This window comes from Indicator indicator, chromosome 8, assembly GCF_027791375.1.
Source record: "Indicator indicator isolate 239-I01 chromosome 8, UM_Iind_1.1, whole genome shotgun sequence".
Classification (NCBI taxonomy): domain Eukaryota; kingdom Metazoa; phylum Chordata; class Aves; order Piciformes; family Indicatoridae; genus Indicator; species Indicator indicator.
In genome coordinates, this window is record NC_072017.1 from 19180312 (window position 1) to 19201053 (window position 20742).

At 36.6% G+C, this 20742-nt stretch overlaps 1 protein-coding gene across 1 annotated transcript in view; it reads left to right on the top strand.

Moving 5' to 3' along the window:
• Positions 1–504: 504 nt before the first annotated feature.
• DDX60 (DExD/H-box helicase 60) overlaps positions 505–20742 on the top strand; it is a 41839-nt gene continuing 21601 nt past the window's right edge. Inside the window, exons 1-17 of the mRNA XM_054382870.1 lie at positions 505–820; positions 956–1025; positions 2635–2812; positions 2954–3295; positions 3708–3815; positions 5249–5410; positions 6244–6402; positions 6860–7001; positions 8074–8235; positions 10363–10465; positions 11206–11321; positions 13233–13384; positions 14371–14623; positions 15459–15622; positions 17638–17790; positions 18720–18869; positions 19928–20047. Of these exons, the coding sequence (XP_054238845.1) occupies positions 505–820; positions 956–1025; positions 2635–2812; positions 2954–3295; positions 3708–3815; positions 5249–5410; positions 6244–6402; positions 6860–7001; positions 8074–8235; positions 10363–10465; positions 11206–11321; positions 13233–13384; positions 14371–14623; positions 15459–15622; positions 17638–17790; positions 18720–18869; positions 19928–20047 (2850 nt within the window). The remainder of the gene's footprint in view (positions 821–955; positions 1026–2634; positions 2813–2953; positions 3296–3707; positions 3816–5248; positions 5411–6243; positions 6403–6859; positions 7002–8073; positions 8236–10362; positions 10466–11205; positions 11322–13232; positions 13385–14370; positions 14624–15458; positions 15623–17637; positions 17791–18719; positions 18870–19927; positions 20048–20742) is intronic.

Consider the following 20742-nt stretch of genomic DNA (forward strand, 5'->3'; position numbering starts at 1 on the left):
AGAATTCTGCCTTTCAAAAAAGGAAGAAAAAACCTAAAACTGAATTAAAAATTAAATTGATACCAAACCATGACTACCCTTGTCATACACTGAAGATATTTTTGCACGCCTATTTGTGGCTGGACTAGCATGAACAGTGAGGATACAAGTCACTGGAACCAGGAAACATGGACCACTGCGAATATGTAAATGTATATGTAAATATACGTAAATATATACGATAAAGCGAATTATGACCAACCACTGCAAAGCATGAAACAGATATGTAATGCTCCTTTTCAGTAAACTTTAAAAGCAATATCTAATGTTTTTCTCACAGTTCATAAAGATATTTATTGATTTAAAAATGTTCACAAAATGAATTATGATTTTTCTTAACATTTTATTCCAGTGAGATTACGAAGTAGATAATTTAATTATTTAAGCCTCAGAGTACTGTATTTCCTGAAAATTATATGTTTATTACTTAAGAGTTTGCTTTTTTTTTTCAGTTTCCAGAATCAAATGGATTCTGCAGATGATATTTTCAAGAAAGTCGTTCATAATGATTCAGATGAGAACTCTAGTGATGATAAGGATAGCGAACGTCCAGCAAAGGAAGGTAAACAGAGTGGGAGTACATGCGACAGTGATGAGAAGGATGAGACCAATGACAATGTGGACGCAGCTGTTTTGCAGATGCTTAAAGAAGAGGAAGATAGAAAAAAAGAAGCCGAAGACCCAGACTGTAGTAACACTGAAGAAGTGACTCAGCAGACATCAGAAACCGAAGACAAGGGTTTCAAAGTTCTTCAGTGTAAATGTGATTCCCAAAGCCCTGGTGAGGAGCTGTTATTTAGCTTATGCTCTTATCTGTGGCTTTTATTACAGTGTCTTACCTGTTGGTTCTTTTGTAATTAATTAATGAGTTGCAGCGATATGGCTCTATTATTAACCATCTATGTGGTTATTTTAGGAATGAGAAAACACCTTGCATTTCTGAGGAAGTTGAGGCTACACATTTGGGCATCCCTATCAAAATCTCAGTAAGTACAGTAGAGTTTATGGAAAGAAATGTAATAAATGGTAATAAAAATAGTTTATTTGAACTAAATAGACATCCCAATGTAGTAGAAAACAACCTGATGTGTCTGTCACCTAGGTTTGTGGAAAACCAGGAGACCTAAGGCATGCTTAGAATGCCATACTTCCTCCAGCCACATGAAGGAAGATTCCTAATATAATAGAAAGTCTGTCCGAAGAGTAGAGATTGTTTGAATCTACAACTTAAACTATTGATATTTATTCTTTTTCAATTCTCTGTCATGGGGTTTTGTTTTTTTTTGGCAGGTTTTCCCATGTGTTTTAAGGTTGCTACTTTTACAGCATTTAAAACAGTTTTTCTACAAAATTTTACTTTTCATATACATTTCCTATGTTTTCATATGTCAGTTCTCCTGCATGAACTTCGGTATCTCAGAACTGATTCTTTTCTGTGCTTGATATGGAAAAGGATTAGCAGTAGTGCCATTCACATTGACAGTGAAGTGTCTCCTCTGCATTCTGGAGCTGACCGGCTAGAGATATTATTAATTTAAAACAGATGATTTAAATGCACAAGACAAAAATTTACGTATCTTTTGTTCATGGAAGGGTACTCATTGAATCAGATAACAAACTGGGCCTGTAAACCAGCCAGAAAAGAAAGTGAGATCTTTCTAGGTGTGGATCTTGGGTGATGTGTAGCAGGCATTTTTTGACAGTCTTGAAGAAAACAAGCATGTTCTTCCCATTAGAGTATGGATGTTCTCATAATACACATTAGTACCATAATATGTAACAGACTGTGTAGTAGAAGGGCTTGCATCTTCTTCGCCTTGACTTGCAAAAGTTCTTCTGACTCCTTGGTGTGTTCTGGGTAAGACATCATGTCCCTGGACTTTCATGTGCTCTTAAAGAGCTGGAAGATATAGTCAGTTCCTAGGATGCATGTTTCCAGTTTATAATTGTCGTCAATGCAAAAGATTGTTTCAAATTTGACCCTGGTTAATGCAGATTTTATCAACTTCATAGTTTTCTGAAATAGGAAGATGACAAAAAAATACTTTAATTCCTTTACAAGGAGTATATTGTGATTTCACTACTCTCTGCTCTTAAAGTATTTTTCGTGCCATAGATATTCTTTAGATGAGGGAGGTAGTAGTCATTTTTGTTGATTGTTATTGGTAACCCGCTTCCTATTTTTAGATGGAAATTTGGGCAGGAAGGTACTCCAAGTATATTTTATGGTTATCTCATGAGAGTATTTCTTACAGAACAGGTAACACTTTCTGCATGAGCAGGTATGGACAAGAAGTGTCACCTAAATAGCAGAAGCCCCGCCCCCCTGGCCCCAGCTACTACAAAAGTATCTGAACTTGTAAAGAAGACAATTGCTAATTCATTCAATAACTGAAAGGATTGAAAGTTATTTAGGACTAATCCTGAATCCAAGAAAGATGGTATCATGTGATTTAATTTATACATTTAATGTTTAGTTTATTTAATTAACAAAACTACTTATTTTAAAATCTATTAGTAAGCAAATTCACTCGGTCTCATGTTCCCAACTTTTCTTGGAGTTATGTTATGTACATAGTATTTCTTTTCTTTCAGGTATGTCAGTCTGTTAAAAGACTTTGTTGAGTCTGAATTCTTTGTAATAGATGGGGATTCCTTGTTACTTACATTTTTGGATGAGGATACACAGTGTCTAAACTTCTTCTACCAAGTTGAATGCTTCCTGCAGGATTTCACTGAAAAAGGAGCAAAATATGTAATCGTTTTCTTCAAGGTACTAAGCAATTAACATTTGTTTCCACTTAAACTACTGCACTCCTTCAAAACCAATTTCTTGATTCTAATCAGGATAAGGGAACTGTTCATTGTGTCAACAAACATAACTGAAAAATTCCATTGTTTTTCTTTCCCATAGGATGCAGAACAGATGTACTTTCCATATCCTCACTTTCTTTTCTTACGAACTGCATTAATAGAACACCTGAGGCATAACACAAGCACCACTGTTCATACAGAATTTTCCAATTGTTTATCAACCAAATGGGAGACTTTCCTGAAGCAAAGTTATCCTTATTTCATCATTGTATCTGATACAGGACTGAGCTGTCATCAAACAGACTATTTATCTATTTTAATTGCTCATTCATTGTTTAAGAAAGTCAACATTGTGCTTGCTTCAGGACAAGAGTATGATCTTCTTAGAGTTTATGGGTATCATGTTCAGAGTGTGCATAAACACAGAATTTTTTTTCAAAAGGTAAGACACACAACTTTGTTGTTGGTTTGCAATAACAGTGTTAGTTCTGTGATGCAGATTTAATTAAAAGACCTCAATAGGAGTATTAGATTTTGCATATTAAAATTATTAAGCACTGAAACATGGCTCATTTTATGTTTCTTTGATTGATGGGTCTTGAAATTCTTCCTAGGCAAACATTGTGATTAGTGGCAAATTCCTGTCCTGTTCTCTGTAGCTGATTTTCACATTATTGTTGGCTTGAGATATGATAGTCTCAAATACATCCTTTCCCATTTCTTTAGTGTCACACGTCTTAGTTGGCTTGTATTATGCCAGATAAAGACTAATATTTAGGCCAAGGCTATGACTTACTTAGTGTAGGTGTTATCTGTTGACTTTCGCATATAACACTGATTTCTGCTCTTCTTAGTACAAAGAAGATCTGAAATGCGCTTCTGAGAAGTTAGTCAGGTATGAGGACCCAGTCATATATATATATGAACAGCTCAATTTGAGCCTGAAGAGCATAAAAAAAGAGGTAATTTGACCTTCTTGATATTTTTTTCTTCTCAGTTTGACTGTCTTCCTTCATTCCTTTACCTGAAATTCTCTCTTAGCCAGAATTCTTTTCGTGAAGTAATACCCTGAGGCTGAAAACGTCTTCTCTGTGCCCACTGTTCATCACAGTAGATTCAAGCTGATTGTTTCTTTAAGATTCACTAAAGTAGCATGGTTCTGCTGGAAGGTGATCAATGGGATGATGCCTTTGTCTTGTACAATATGGGACCCAGCCCATCCATTGCACAAATTAGCCACATGAGGTGTTCTGGTTACTAGCCTCTAGGAGAACTGTAGCTGCTGCCTCACCCTCAATGCAGCATCTAGTTTCTGAGGGTAGCATGTGAAGGGGTACATTTAACAGCGGTGGGCAAGAGTTGGTGCTACTGCCAGCAGCAGCCTCATCTGTAGGGACATCTCAAAATCTAAAACTTGCTATTGCAGCTGCTGAAGCTTGCATGAACTAATACCTTCATAGTCTGGGAATTTTTAAAGAACTTGATTACAATTGCAAGGTCTATGCTTGCATGATTAAAGCAGTGGTTTTACAATATTATAACTGTTAAAAAAACCTGGTATTTTTATGGCATCATAATTACCTTTAGTGCCTAATGTACTCCTACCATTTTCCTGAGTAGTGTTGCACTATAGTGTTGCAACTCTGCTTCTACTCCTGCAGAGAGTAACAGTGAGGCTTCCTTGTACTTTAAAGGGAGTAATACTGGTCCAGAAAGCTGATGTTTTGTTTTGTTTTTTCCAATCCATAAAAACATAGTATTCTTCAGAAAGCATTTCAAAGCCTATCTATTGCTATTACTGTATTTTATTATTATTTTTCTTAAGGCATATTCAATAATTGCATATTCCAGGAGCAGCAAAGTATTGGCGAGGGTGGGCATCAGCTCCCTTGAGACTGGGGCTGTGGGAGCTCCCCTGGGTGTGGCAGGGCAGAGCCTGGTAGCCAGTGCCCACTATCTTAGTCAAGAGCAGGGCAGCTTTTGGGGACAGCTGCAGTCCTCAGCATCAGGCATATAGCTGGGAATGGGCTGACCAGGTTGTCAGCCTGTTGTGCTGTGGGAAGTTGGAGACGAGCACTGCTGCATCATTGCTGGGGCAGTGACTGGTGGTCGTAAGGGGATGAAATGGGGCCTGGAGCAAGTGGGAGGATGCCTCAGGGGTTGAGTAGAGGCAGTAATGGCTGTTGGTGCCCTCAGAGACATGACAATAAAAGAGCTTTTCATTCTGTAGTTTTTGTTCTTTTTATTCCCTGCTCTGATAGAACTGAGAACAGCCCTGAAGAAAGGGACTTGGGGGTGCTGGTGGATGAGAAGCTCAACATGAGCCATCAGTGTTTTTATTTAGCAATTTTTATAATAGCAGTCATCTTTGCTATTCATAATGTTATGACTACAGGTTCACCAGACTGTCCATCTGTTGAAACAACTGTGGCCTGAAGGATCTGACATTCGGCGTGTGATCTGTGTTCTTGCTTGTGCGGTGGGATTAAAAATATACAGCAACATGTTGGAAAATGCAAATATTTCCATGAAAGCAAAGACAGGGCAATCAGCAAGAGTAAGATATTTTTTTTTTTTTTTGTATCTTTTCAGGACAATGACCATAGATGTTTTGCTAACAGGAGAGCTGTCTGTCCTAAGTTCCAAGCTGAAGAGAGGCCCAGCTCTTTCTTTTGTGACTACACTCTGTCTGGTCTAGTTAGATAATTACTGTGTCCAGAGCTTTTTCAAAGGAGCATGATTTCCCTGTGGGTGACACTGTGTTCCGTCCTGCAGTACTGCTATTCTTGGGGAAAGTTTTACTGTAGGAGCAAGTAGTTTCACAGGAGATTTAACCTTAGAAGTTAGTTGCATTTAAGTCCTTTTCTTTTTCTACTAGGTTTATAGAAAAATACACTTTTCTTAAATTAGCAAGACATTTCAGGCAAAAAAAGTTTCTGACTAGTTGCAGTCTTGACATTGTTTTTGTGACCATACTACAGGCCTTACGTTTTCATGAAGTTAACGCAGATGCAGTGTATCAGTAATATTTCAGTGGACTACAAGACAGATACATTTGGTTGGCAGAGCTGGATTTCTTGTGCAGTTGAGAAAAGAATGCAGGCCTATACCTGGATACTATCCATTTCTGTTAGAAGAATAACATTTCGAGCCAGACGCGTTGAGAAGTGGTTTTACATTTCGTCTTAATTTTCATAGTTATCTTCCTTTTTCAAAATGAACTCCTTTCTAACAAGTGTATCCCCGAGTTATTACAATGCAATTTAAAAAAAAAAAAAAGATCAGTATTATTAGCCACTTTAACAAAGTGCAAACCACTGAATTAAGTAGAGATGAACACAATTATTTTACTGAAGACTTGGTCAAATTTTTTTCCTGTCATTTCAACAGGAGAGATGCTTTCCCCTGTGTCTGGAAGAAGCAGCTGACTTCTGCAGAATGCAGTGTCTTACAGTGGCATTTCTTCTTTATATGCCTCTTTCACAGAGAGCTCAGATTAGGATCAAGAAATCCTGCTGGACTAAGCAAGTTTCACCATTAATAAAAATGGTATGTGTAGCAGTGTCTTACTTGTATCAGGTACAATTGTCATTTCAGTTTTTCATTTAACTTTATATGCTACTATGGTCATCTGATGAGATCAAAGAATGTAATGTACTTGCTGGAAATAAACCTTATCTTGTGAGCCACAAATCAGTGGGGCTAGTAGAATATTTGTGGTGTATTTCTATACTTTATACATCTCCAGTTAGCGAGTGTTAGTATACTGGACTAGACTGACCTTTTGGTCTTCTCCAGTATGGGAAATTTGATGGAAAGCACTTTTATTGTTTAAAGTTGGTTATTACAGTGAAGGAGAACAGTGAAGGCACGGTTCACACAGAAGTTATGTAACAGTGTGTTTTTCACATTTCTAAATCTGTGGAAATTAACCTTGCTTTGGAGATGTTTTGATTGTTCCACATGAAAAGATGCTCCATAAGAATTGTTTGCTTTATTTTAACAGCAACAGTTGTGCATGCATTTTGCTCTGACACAGCTAAGGGATACAAATGATTGGAAATTGGATTTAACTTACCTGCCTGACTTAAATGATGATTCACTTCTCAGGAATCTTGCACATTACTATGAGGTTGAATATACTGCAGGTATTTGTCTTTGAACAGTTTGGTTTCTTAGATTTTTGAACTTTATTAGCTGCAAAATGAAAACTAAAGTGCTTGTGCAAGTAGAAATGAGCACAATTTTCTAAATATCCATATAATAATGGATATATTTCGTTGAATAATAGGGAAACATTTTTCTATAGCCAAGTCTAGAAAATACGGTCCTTCACCAGTATACACTTGAAATACTTTCACATAATATCTTTGATATGTCTTGTGTACATATGCAAAGGAATAGTGATATTGCATAGGCTGTAAGAGCTTTGGGTTGTTGTTACTGACTGTTCTCATCTCTTTGGTTTTTAGCCGATATTCTATCCATTTAATTTCGTCATAGTATAACACAGTCAGAATTCAAACTGGATTCTATGCCTACTGTCATTCTAACATTGGATAATACTTCTAATTTCAGATGAGATTGATTCAGGCGAATGATATGTGAATTTGGGTGCTGGAGCTCTAAGAACACCATCAGTCATGTTAAGAATCTCAAAAAAAAGTTATAAAGACTGAGCAAGAAATGTGGAAAAAGATTTATAATAAATATTCTTTCAGAGTAATTCTGTTTACCTGAAATCCTCTACCATGAGTCTGTCTGGTAGTAAACCAGAACATTTTCTTAATCAGTCTAGCTACAAAATACCCTGTATGTATGTCAGTAAAGCAAGTAAAGGAATTTTGAGAGAAATTAGAAATATGAAATACTAATTTTTATAGTTATATCTATAATTGGTTGTTAATTCAAGATCCTACCCTCCTGGAGGTGAATGTGATATAAAATCTTTAGCTGTGGAGCTTGCAGACATCCACAGTCAAATCTAGCTTTTTTTGCAAAATACATCTTCTCAGTCCATTTAGTTACTTATGCCCCAGACTATTAAATACTGTGAATGTACAATATTCTGTTTTAATTTGTTCTGTGATCAAAGACCTCAGATAGGACTGGAGTTTTTGTGTCTGATGCAGCATGTGAATATATAGGTTCTGTTTTGACTGAACTTAATGTTAAAGTGGTCTCTTGTTTGCGTGCTTGTTTGCTTTCTTCCCTGTGAAGGATCAGAGTTAAAAAAGGAGTTGGGAAAAGAAGTGGAGAATGAATACCAATGTTTATGGGACATAGTAACAAAATTGTCTGTGAAGTACAACTTTGGAGATGCTTTTCCAGTACGAAAGACCTCCCAACTATTTCTTGAACAGGAACAGACATTGTTTAGAGGTACTGATAATTCCACAAATCAGAGTTAGAAGCATGATCTTTAATTACTAACACTAAAAGTTATAAGAATAGTGTTTTGATTTTATTGTGATCACAAATCTAATCTATGCTTTTTGAATCCTATATTCCTTCTTTACAATCCACTAGCAAAACTTGCAGATGATGCCTAAATAAGTCTGACCAGGCCTTGTGGGTGAAATTCTCACTCCACAATAGGCAGCACAAGTAGTATTAACTTCAGTAGGTATTTGGTTTAGGTCCATGGTTGCTAGCCCAAATCTATTTTATGTATTGTAAAGCCCAGTACAATTCATAGAATCAACCAGGTTGGAAGAGACCTCCAAGATCATCCAGTCCAACCGATCACCCAGCCCTATCCAATCAACTAGACCATGGCACTAAGTTCCTCATCCAGTCTTGAACGCTTCCAGGGACGGTGACTCCACCACCTCCCTGGACAGCCCATTCCCATGGACAATCACTCTCTCTGTGAAGAACTTCCTCCTAACATCCAGCCTGTACCTCCCTGGCACAACTTGAGACTGTGTCCCTTCGTTTTGCTGCTGATTGCCTGGGAGAGGAGACTGACCCCCACCTGGCTACAACCTCCCTTCAGGTAGCTGTAGATGGTGATGAGCTTCCTCTTCTCTAGGTTAGATGACCCCAGCTCCCTCAGCCTCTCCTCATAGGGGTTCAAGCTTCGTCACCCTTCTCTGGACACGTTCCAGTACCTCAACATCTCTCTTGAACTGAGGGGCCCAGAACTGGACACAGTACTCAAGGTGTGGCCTGACCAGGGCTGAGTACAGGGGAAGAATAACCTCCCTTGTCCTGCTGGCCACACTATTCCTGATCCAGGCCAGGATGCCATTGGCTCTCCTGGCTGCCTGAGTACACTGCTGGCTCACGCTCAGCCTGCTATCAACCAGCACCCCCAGGTCCCTTTCTGTCTGGCTGCTCTCTGGCCACTCTGTCCCCAGCATGTTGCACTCTCTGGGGTTGTAGCGTAATACAAATAATAGTAATAGCAATAATAACTAATTATAAGTAATGATTATACTGCAGAACATCTTTGTACATGTTTATATAGGGTTATGCAGTCATTGAACATGGGAGCATCAAATTAACTAAAACAGAGGATTGGTGCCTTAATGATAAAGAGCCTAACTATCACTGTAGCTCACACTGCAATCCTTGAGGCTTGTAGAAGTCTGAGTTGCCCAATAAGTGTCTTAAATTACACCATCATCATGTTTAGTAGCCCATAATTGGGGAAGTGCACAGTTGTCTTGGGGATCATTTGTTTTCTTCCCTTGCTTACATGACCTGTTTTGAATATCTGGAAAGGAGTAGGGTAGAGATTTTGCCTGATACCTGATGTTTCTTGAGGACCAGTTTTGTTACAATCTTCAAATGTTTATTTTAAATCTATCAAATTTTATAAATCTTTAGAAGAGAGAGTTGATAAGAAATTCTGTAAAGGCTTGAATATAATTCTGCTTAAGTTTGTTGGTATAATTCAGCTACTGTCAAAGATGCAAAGTGGGCTCTAGTGGGCAACAAGAAAGGACAGTTTCTTTGTTTTCTGTGGGATCTTAAGACATCTTCTGGCACAGCATTTGTTGCCTCCTTTGGACACCTCAAAGACCAAAGGTGTCGCTAGATTTCAAATGTTGGGAGGGATAAGCTATGTTACATAGCACCTTTAGCAATCAAATCTAAGTGCAGTTGAAAGTGCATGTTTAGGAGACTTTGGTCTTCGTGGAAATGACGCAGCAAAGCAGATGCTTCTGAGATGGGATGAGTTGTAGCTTTAGTGTTGACCCTTCAGTGCTGGGTCGATGATCTTTGAGGTGTCTTCCAACCGGATGTTTTCTGTGATTCTAAAAGTTAGTGTAGGTGTCTAAAATGAATTATAAGAATGTCTACTTGGAAGCAGTAATAATGTCTGCTTCTTTCTTCTTCCCATGTTTGAGAAGAGTAGAAAAGGGAACTACTCAACTGATGCTTACTTTACCAAATTTTACTTTATAGAATTTAATTTATGATGTGACTTGATAAAATTTTCAAGTATAATGTGCAATTACATATGCTCTTAATTAAACAATTATTTTTTACGCTGTGAAGATCATGAAGAAGAAATTCCTGCCATTGGATTAATCTCAGTGAAATCTGATCTGGTTGAAGATTATGCTGGAGATGTTTTGAAAGACCTACCTGTTTTAGAAAGGTACATACATGAGTTTTATTCTGATGAAAAAACTTCATAAACCCATAAATTTGTATGGGCTTATTATCTACTTCCCTGCACTTTACTTCCATGTTATGTTCAGGTTGTCAAAATCTAGAAGTGCTTTTGCTATGACTTGGTAAAATTTCACATTTGTGTATACTGGTGTAAATCTTAACGGAAAGTTCAGAACAAGAATGGGTAAGAGTCAATATATCCATATTTTCTCATAATATTGTTTGTTGGTATTATAGTCTTTGGTTCTTATTCTACATCCTGGAACTTTTTTCACAATGTATAATTTATCTTTGAAAGATCTGTCCTAAATTGGAAAGCTCAGTTTGATTTCAGGAAAAGAAAAGCATTAAAATACTGAAAAAATGTAAGAAGATATTAAACTTTGCGTTTGCTCTGCTCCTTTTGGTAGTGGGTTCTGTGCTATGCAATGAGCATTTTTTAGCCAGTGTGTGAGTTATGTAGTTATACTGCATTCTGTGGTTAATCTGTATGAAAATAAGTGGAAAAATGAGGTTTTACTTTGTTTTTTAGTAATGCTTTCTGAAAAAAGGTGGAATCTGTCTTGACATGCTATATTTAGAATAGAATTAAAACCTGTGTTGGTTTACTGCCACAATAAAATTGTGTTTTGGTAAATACTCAGCTTTTTGAATGCTTTGAATATTTTGCTGGAGATTCCAGAAAACATTTAAAATTTCTGCTTTCATGTTTCTATATTTCAGCAATGATCCTGCAGTTACTTCTCTTAATAAATACAAGCAATTTGATGAGCTTCGTCACTGGCATTCTGACAGAACTTTGACTGAGGAATATGAGCGAGTACCGTGCAATGCCGATAGTAAGAAAAACTAACATGAAATCTGTCTGTCTGTGTTGGCTAGAATATTACTGAAAAGGTTATCATGGTTTTGAAGTATCAGTATAAATACTTGTCAAACTAGAGTTATCATAATAGCTTAATTATATATACATACTGATATGCCCGTGCATTATGTGTACGCATTTTCTATTGTCTTAAATAGATCTAATGAGTGTAACAGAATGAGTGCTTGTGGTCAGATGTTCATGATACATTCTTTTCCTTGTAAAGCCCTGCACACATTTGTATAAGCAAGCTGTATGTACATGTGCAGCTTAATGTTTAAATATATAGTTTGGATAATGCTTAGTAAGAATATCCATACTTGTGCAAAATCTGCACAGATGTTTGATAGTGCATGCATAGCCAATCTTATCTTTTGAGAACAGAATTAAAGTAAGAAATAAAAGAGTTGTGATTTAACCCCAGCTGGCAACTAAGCACCGCGCAGTCACTTGCTCACTATTCCCAACCCCAGCAGAAAGCGTTAGAGAATCAAAAGGGTGAAAGCAAGAAAACTTGTAAGTCGAGATAAAGAGACTTTAATAAGTAAAGAAAAATTTGTGCACACAAAACAAAATCAGGGACTCATTCACAGCTTGCCATTGGCAGGCAGATGTCTAGAGCCATATGTACGTAAGCAGTCTTCCATCATGTGTAACAAGTTATTTGGGAAAATGCCATCACTTTGAACATACCTTCACTTCCTTCTTCTTCCCCAGCTTTTGTTGTGGAGTATGACATCATATGGTATGGAACCTCCCTTTGATTAGTTGCGTTCAGCTGTCCCATCTGTGTCCCATCCCAGCTTCCTGTGTATTCCCAGCCTGCTTTCTGGCAGGGTGGTGTGAGTAGCAGAAAAGGCCTTGACTCTTTGTAAGCACCACTCAGCCATAACTGAACACCCTTGTGTTATCAACAGTTTGGACAACAAATCCCACTATGTTCCCTTCATCTGTTGCATCACAGAGAATTGAACTGTGAAAAAGCTACCATGAGTTGAGTGGTCATGGATTACTGATACGACGTATATTGTTTTTCACTCATTGACTTAGGAATGTGGTTTTTGCACAGCTTGATCTATGTAACTATGGTTCCTTCTGCTTATCTTTCTGACTGGATGATTTTTTGTATTATTTCATGCACTGTGATTTCAGTGGGAATTTTGGAGAGCATAACCTGTACAATAGTAGCTAGAACACCTTCCATAATGTTGGAGTTGAAGGTTAATGTCCACTACAGTTGAAGAGTGGGCCCTCTCTCTGCCTTGTGTGCATGAGTATTCTCAGTGCTGACATCTGTTATCTCAGTTTTGTCAAAACCAGAAAGGTCTTCTGAAATGGGACTTTGCACTCAGAAATTGACTAACTGTTTTGATTTTAGGACAGACAGAAATACCTAGGCTTGAGTGTAGAAGTATCCATATGCTCAGTTTAGTAGCTTCTTCCTTCTTCCAGCAACTTAATTTATTCATGTGCTGATGCCAGACGCTTATTTTCATGGGGAAAGAAGTCTTTTCCTGATGATCTGAATTTCCTTGGGGAGACTTATTCCCATTTTCATGGGTTGTGTAAGAAGCCTAGGTGCTTCGCTCAAACCATTTACAATTTCTTTCTAGGCTTCCTGCTTGTTAAATTTTCCAATATTTTTTATATGAGCCTAAAGTAGCTTGAATTTGAGCCTGTCTCAAATATAATTCCAAGTATTGTCCATTTTTATTGAATCTTAGTAGCCAGCCTCTTTGAAAATGTGATTTTGGCCTTTAGGTCAATGAAGAATTTTTAGGAACTTTATCTGTTACCCAGGTGTCTTTTCTTGGAAATAGATTATTTTGTGATTCTTTCACAGTGTTTTGTAATCAATTATGTCTGTTTGTAGCAAAATCCAAAGCTGCAGAAGAAAGAAAACAAATACAAAAGTTACAGACTTTTCAGCATTTTTATGGAAGTACTTTGGGAGATACCACTTCAAAAGTTATTGTACCTCAAGAGGATGTGTCAGGGAATGCTAATGCTGCTGTCAAAAAACCACAAAATAAGCATGTGAGTATATTCAAGTTGCTTTTTCCAAACCTTTTTTTCTGTTTTCCAGGAAAGAATTTCTACTGAGTCTCACAGCTGAAGTTTTACATTCTGAATGTGCTAGTAGTTTTCAGGTGAAGAAATGTAAAAATGTGAATTGCCTTTGTACCTCAAATTTAATGAGCTAGCTGGCAAAAGTATTTTTGTTTCTAGGAATACTGATGAGCGTTAACAGGCATAAGTAAATAAAGTTAGTAAATATGGACTCTGTGAAGCCTCGTGGCCAGTACTTTAAATGTAGAGTGAAGGAAACTGGAGTTCATTAATTTAATTTTACTTCAAAAAACTATTGAGAAATACTGGAAAAAAAACATTATTAATGTATCTATTTCCTTGCACTGTTTGGAAACATTCTCTGTGATAAAATCTGTAGATACTGCAATTAATCCTAACAGTGTGAATATTGCCAGACACCACAGGTTATGTAGCATGTACTAGCATACTCAGGAACAATACTGAGCCATGGCAATTTGAGCAGTATTTCATAACAGACTGTTCTTTGGATTACAGATCACAGACTCTTGAATTACCTGTAAAAGTATGTATATAAAATAATTTAATTTCAAGTAAGGTTGAAATCTTAATTTTGTTTAACTTAGTGCAAGGCATCTCAATGTGACCAGAATTACTATTATCCACGTAAAAAAGCATTAAATTTAACTTTCAGACATCTGCTTTATTTATTTTTTTAATACTACTTGTGAAGCTTAATACTGACTTAAATGAATCTTATGGAAGCTTTTTTAAACAGCATGTATTGTAGAACAACAGAAATTGTATCTCCTTCAAAATGAAGTATTATTTAAAACAATTCCCAAAACACAGTACATCATGCAAATTAAAAAATGTAAGGCACCTGCTGCGATTGAATTTATGGATTAGCTTTTTCCAGATTGTGCTTGTACATAATGGTGGTTAGTTCTAAATATCTTTATTTTATTGGGTAGAAAACTAAAGCTGAAACAATTGTAGAGGAAAACAACAGGCGACTACAAGCTAAAGAAGAAAACAAAGAGCAGGAGCAATGGAAAGCCTTGTGTATACCAACTGAAAAGGAAATAAAAGCAAATCTGACTGTTGGAATAAATAAGTTGGAGAAGTTTCTCAAAACTCTTAAAAGTAAATCTGTAAAGCTCAGCGTAGAAATGACAGGACTGTCTGCCTGCTTGGAAGTGTGGAAGGAACACTGCAGAAAGCAAGGTATGGTCACCAAATTCATGTTCAATATTCTACTTCAACTCCCTTTAACCATCAGAGTGAATGACTTGGCCATTCTCAGCTGGAATAAAAACATATGAATACAGCCCTGTTCCAGGAGCATGAAAGGTGTTTTTGAGAATTAACAGGCTCTGGTCCCCTTTCACAATTTCAGGATCCACCACATAAAATATGTGGTGAAATTCTGCTTTGTAAATATTTCGTATATATAAATAATTTATTTTACTGTATAGACCTTTAATGATTGTGTCACACACACTAAAATTACAGTGGATTGTTTAATTAGATGAGGTGATTAACACAAAGTTTGGATGATGGCCATTTGCAGAGAAATCTGTGCTACTGTGGCCTCCTATTTCACCAGAATTAACTTGTTAAATCCATACCCTCAGCCATGGTGGTCCAAACACACTGCTCTGATTGTGTTGAGGAGTGTTGTAAATGCTGGAGTGAAATAATGTTGCTAGTAAGGTTGAGCAACAAATGTGTGGTGAATGTTGAGTTGGCAAATGTAAATTGACAGAGCTCAGAATGCGAGTTGGCAAATATGCATTGAGAGAGCTCAGTTACTGTACATAATTCAGTATGACTTCTTTCTGTGTCTGAGTGTGCAGAAGCAGATATAAGCACTTGGGTACTTGGTCATCAGTGGCATTCCTTGTAGAGATCACAGGAGGGTGGGTTATCTTCATCTACTTGCCTTTAGATAAAACACATTTTTATATTGTCATAAATGTGGTTGGACGGGTAAGGTCTGTTCTAAAAATACTCCAAATGATATAATACCTCTCAAATAACTAGGCTTATTTTTTTAAAGGTAATAAATCTAAAGACTTAAGCAAAGCTGTTCAGGTCATGAGGAGAATTCATATCCTCCTTGAAAAATATCAAGATCTGTTGGAGAAACCACATCTTCAAAAGCTCACCACATATCTAAGACTTCTTGGATTTAAGAATTTGGCATGCTCTCTATCTGGCCAGGTAATTTTACAGGCTGTAATGATTCTCCTGTAGCTGGATGTGTAGCTAATATCAACAGTATTTTCTTGAGCATTCAATAGTGTGTAGAAGTTCTTTGTTGAGGTTCTTTTGTTTTGTATTGCATCATAGGGTTTTGAACTGTCTGGTTTTCCTTTGGATACTAATTTTCTTTCTTCCCTGCTTGATGTGAGGGCTAGATGATACAGTAGGCCACTTCCTCTTCAGTAAAGAGAACTGTATATGGCTGCAAAGATACCATTTGAAATCTGTACCAAGATTGATTTGCTTGTTATACATCTTCCTGAGGCCTTAGACATCTTTTAGAGGTGCCTACTGTTCAATTCATCACATCAGCTGATGTCTGTGTGTTAAAAACAACTGTTAAAAGCTTAAGTGATGAGCAGCTGCTTTTTAACAGACTCAAATGTACTACTTTAGAAAACGAAATCTTGGAGACTGCAGGGGTGGATGAAAACTACCTTTGTTGTTACGGGATGTTACTGATCACCTTGAAGGAAACAGCGTCAGATACTTAATTGCTCATCCTTCCTAGCACAGATGAGACTACTAGTATCTGCAGTGAATTTGCCCCTGAAATACTTTCTGTATGGATTGCCCTTATCCTTTTCTGCATGTTAGCAACTTGCGCACTGGCTAATGTAATGTAGAGTAATGTGATACCTTTGTGTGTAGATGGGATATCATTAAACAGAAGGGATACTAGAGTGGTGGTCAGGCAGAACAGGGATGGTATAGCTCACAGCCTACAAGAATATAGTCAATAGCAAAAGGAAGGAAGGTTACAAGGAACTGTAAAAGAACCATCAGTCACAACAATGTCCCATTTTTCAGACAGGAGAATTAGGAATTTTTGGAAGCTTACTTATGGAAAGTTTATTATCCTTTCTTTAGAATCAGGACTAAGATGAGAGAGGAAGTGATTGTTTTGCATGAAATTTTCTTTTTATTGAAAAGTGGAAATTGTCTCTTTTTTCTAAGTGAATCCAGCTAGCATATGATGATTGTTTGCTCTTGGCTAATAGTTTTTGGTAGAGGTATTTGGTGCATTACATTTCAGAAAATAGAATTGTAGGATCCAAGGTTCTCCAAAGGTCCATTGGGAAGGTTTATGGTGATAGAAAGGGTATTTTGGCAGGTTTAATGTCTTGCTCAGAAGGCCTCTAAATCAATCAGTGCATTTTGGACCTACTTTTGCTTTTGCAGCTACTTGTTTCTGCTTATTAATTTTGAAAAGTTGAGAGAATTTTAGAAATAACTAAAAGGTTCATGAATAACTGGAATTTATTTATTTTAAGAAATTGTATAAATTGTGCAATCTCCATCATCAACTGAACTCAGCTAAAGTGACCTGATCTAATTGCAGTTGCTTCTGGCACTGAGTTGGATTAATTGGCATCCAGACATCCCTGACAACCTAAATTATTATGTAATTTTTTCTAATCATCTACTATGTATAGCAGCAGGTAATGCATTTCTCTACAACTTTCAGGATCACGTTGTAAGCAAATATGTCCACAAACATTAAATTTGGTATGTGTTAGTACCCTAAGGCACTATTTCAAAATGCAATGCTTTACAAAATTTGGTATCACATTCAGTCTTTATATTCCATTTCCTTTTATACCTGTGATTCATTGCAGAAAGGGTCAGGGCAGGTTGAAGAAAAGAGACGTAAATGTAGGATAAGAAGGCTTTGGAAGGCAGTAGCTTGAAAAGACTGAGCTTTGCCTACTAGCTAGTTTTGTTAGGTCTTCTGACAAAAAAAACAACAGCACTGGCTCTAAAAGACATTCTTTTTAGAGCATAGCCTCCCTTGTAGATATACAAGCATAACATAAGGTTATGTGGTGTCAATTTCTGCAAGAAATTATTTAAAATCACCCGCACTTTCATGTTTTTCAAAGTTTGCAGAGTTCCTCAGTGCAAAGCATGTGCCATTTTCTTTATTTCTCACTAGCTTTCAAACAACCTTGAGTTTTCATTTGACCTTATAGGTAGGAGAAAGTAATGATCAAAATATAAGCAAATATGCTATCGAAGTGAGTCCAGCTCGCTTTCAGCTACAATACATGGATTATTACTTGCTCAGAGAAGAGAGAAGTGATCCAGATCCTCGGGTGCAACATTTCATACCAGACACGTGGCAGGTAATGAAACTTTTTGCATAAAGTAAATAGAAACGATCTTTGATTTTTAATTTTTTTTTTTAAATTTTCCATTAAAAATTACTACTTGTTAAAAGTAATGTTATTTAACAAGTCAAATTTTGCAATATGCTTAACAGATTCAATCGATTATTTTGGACTGTATTCCATGCTCTTTCTGCACTGAGAGCTTTTCTATAAAGAGCTTGGACCAAGGAATTTCACATAAGAAATTCTGAGTCAATGGGATTTCACTGCTTGTTACTACATTTGATGGTGATAACACCCCATCTAGATAATCTGAGAATCTTCATTTCCTCTCATTTGTCCCTAAAGAATCACCCATACTCAGATTTTTGTATTACTGGACTGGGGAAACAAATCAAATTTGCTGCTTTGCATGTCCTTATCTGCAGAAGAGCCACTTGCTTGAAAATCAGCTTGGAACTTGGCATTTGTACTGATTGAGAAAGACAGTGTTGCTACTATTTGTGTTTCCTGTTTTGCACCCCTCTTCCCATCATTTCACAGCCATATGTAGGGTGGGAGAGCACAAGGAGGATGACAGTAATTGGGAAGAAAACAGATTAATGAACACTGTTTGCTAGAAGCAGAAGAGAGATATATTCAGTATTGATGTAATATAGTGTAAGAAAAAAAATGTTGCATTGTATAAAATAATGAAGTTTTGGGAACTAAATGATCCACTGTTGAGTTAACTGATTTTATTTTTTAATTTGAAAATGTCAAGTTTTGGATTCAGAATGTTATGGTAGCACTATCTGTGATCAAATAATTGAAATTTAAGTTACAATTTGTAGTTCCAAATATTTCCATTAGAAAAGAATGCAGATGTTTTCACTGGAAGACCTGGTTTACTCACCAAGAACTTCAGGACATGTTTTTGATGTAGTTAACTGTTTTTCTCTTAGAGAGAGCTTCTTGATGCTGTAGACAATAATGAGTCTGCAGTGATCGTTGCTCCCACTTCATCAGGAAAGACATATGCATCATACTACTGCATGGAAAAAGTTCTGAAAACAAGCAATGAAGGAGTAGTTGTGTATGTTGCTCCTACAAAGGTAAGGCTGAATCTTATGACATATTCAGTATGTATGAGTATGATATGTCTCAATATGATTCTGAAATATTTTGGGTAACTTGTTATGCAAATTTAGTTGATTAACATTTTGGATTTTTTGTTAGAAATGGAATCGTTACATTCTGGTTTACACTTACATTTATTACAAATGGCTTGTTCACCAAAAAAATCTTAAAATATTTAAAATTTCTCTCTGTTAATATCTGTACAGTTAATTTGAGGTCAGAAACACTAATGCACACAAAAGTGCTTTAAGGAGCATGTTAGGAAAGTGATGAAAGTACTAAATCCTACCAACGTGCTGAAAGTAATATTAGAACAGAGCAATGACCAAGCAAGTCATCTCCGGTTGTTTTTTCTTCATTGAGTTCACTATTAGATGTTTCAAAAGAAAACATAAAAATCTAGGCAATAGGGTATTTTATTAATTTTAATAAGAGATTTATCCTAATAGCTAAAAACTGAGTTAAGTGCTGAGGCACAATGTTTTGATTTCTCATAAAACTTATTTCAATGTTCAATTATATGATTTTTTTACAGTTAATTGTATGTGCTATTATTCATAGCAATCGTTATGGACTGTTTTCTGTGTGTAAACCAAATTTTTATGTGGTTATACTCAGGTTGGGCATCAAAATCATCTCACCATTTGAATATCAGTCTGGGTGCAGGAATGTTTTTAATCTTATCGTTTGAATATTGATCTGGGTGCAGAAATGTTTTTAATGCCTGTAGCCACAGAAATTTGAGATCATTGAAGTACTTGTAGGTGCAGTAGAATGTGATTTGGTTTTTTGTTTTGAAAAAAGTTAAAATAGAGAATTGCTAAAGTAAAACTGAATTTACACAACACTCAATTTATTTGAAAGCATTTGATTATAATTGAAACACAAGTAGATTAAATAGCATATCACACAGTACATTACATTCTAGTGCATTAATATAATTGACAAAATTAAATACTTTTATGTTTCTTGGAATATCATGCACCTTCAGATACACATTGTCTAACTGTGTTGATGACCTGCTTTATTTCAGGCTCTTGTAAACCAAGTGGTGGCAACTATATACAAACAATTCACCAAGAAACTTCCGGATGGATTGGCAGTGTGTGGTGTCTTCACAAGAGATTACAGGAGTGATGTAATGAATTCTCAGGTATATTTTAATGGATGTTTTAACACATAGTAATAATGACTTCTGTATTCCATTTGGCTTCTGAAAATGTGAATTCTAATGTAACAGTTGTACCATTACTAAAAAAATCTATGTGTACCTGTACTGTTCAACAGAACCTTTCAGTCTATGGCATAAAACCTTACCTACTCACCCTTAAGGGGTATGCAGTTGATTACTTGCTCTAATTAAAAGAAAAAACATTGAAATCTTTTGGTTGCCAGCACACAGCAGGTGCCTTACAGAAGCCTAATAGAATACAGCAGTACCTCTTCCCTTGCCCACTATTGTAGTTACTTTAGAAGTCAACTAGGCTTTTGTTCCTTGTAATGGCAATCCCAGAACTGGACACAGGACCCCAGGTATGGCCTCATCAGTACTAAGAAGAGAGGAAGGATCCCTTGTCTTGATTTCCTGGGCACATTCCTTCTAGTGTAGCCCAGGATACCATTAAGCCTTCTTTTCCACAAGGATATATTGATGCCTGATGTTCAACTTGATGGCCACAGGTATGTTGAGGTCCTTTTTTGCAGAGCTACTTCCCAGCTGAATGGTCCCCAGTATACACTGTGGAGTGGGATTCTTCTTTTTCACATACCCCTATTGAACTTCATGGAGTTCTCCAGCTTGCCTGGATCCCTCTGGATGGCAGCATGATTTGCTGGTGTAATCAGCTG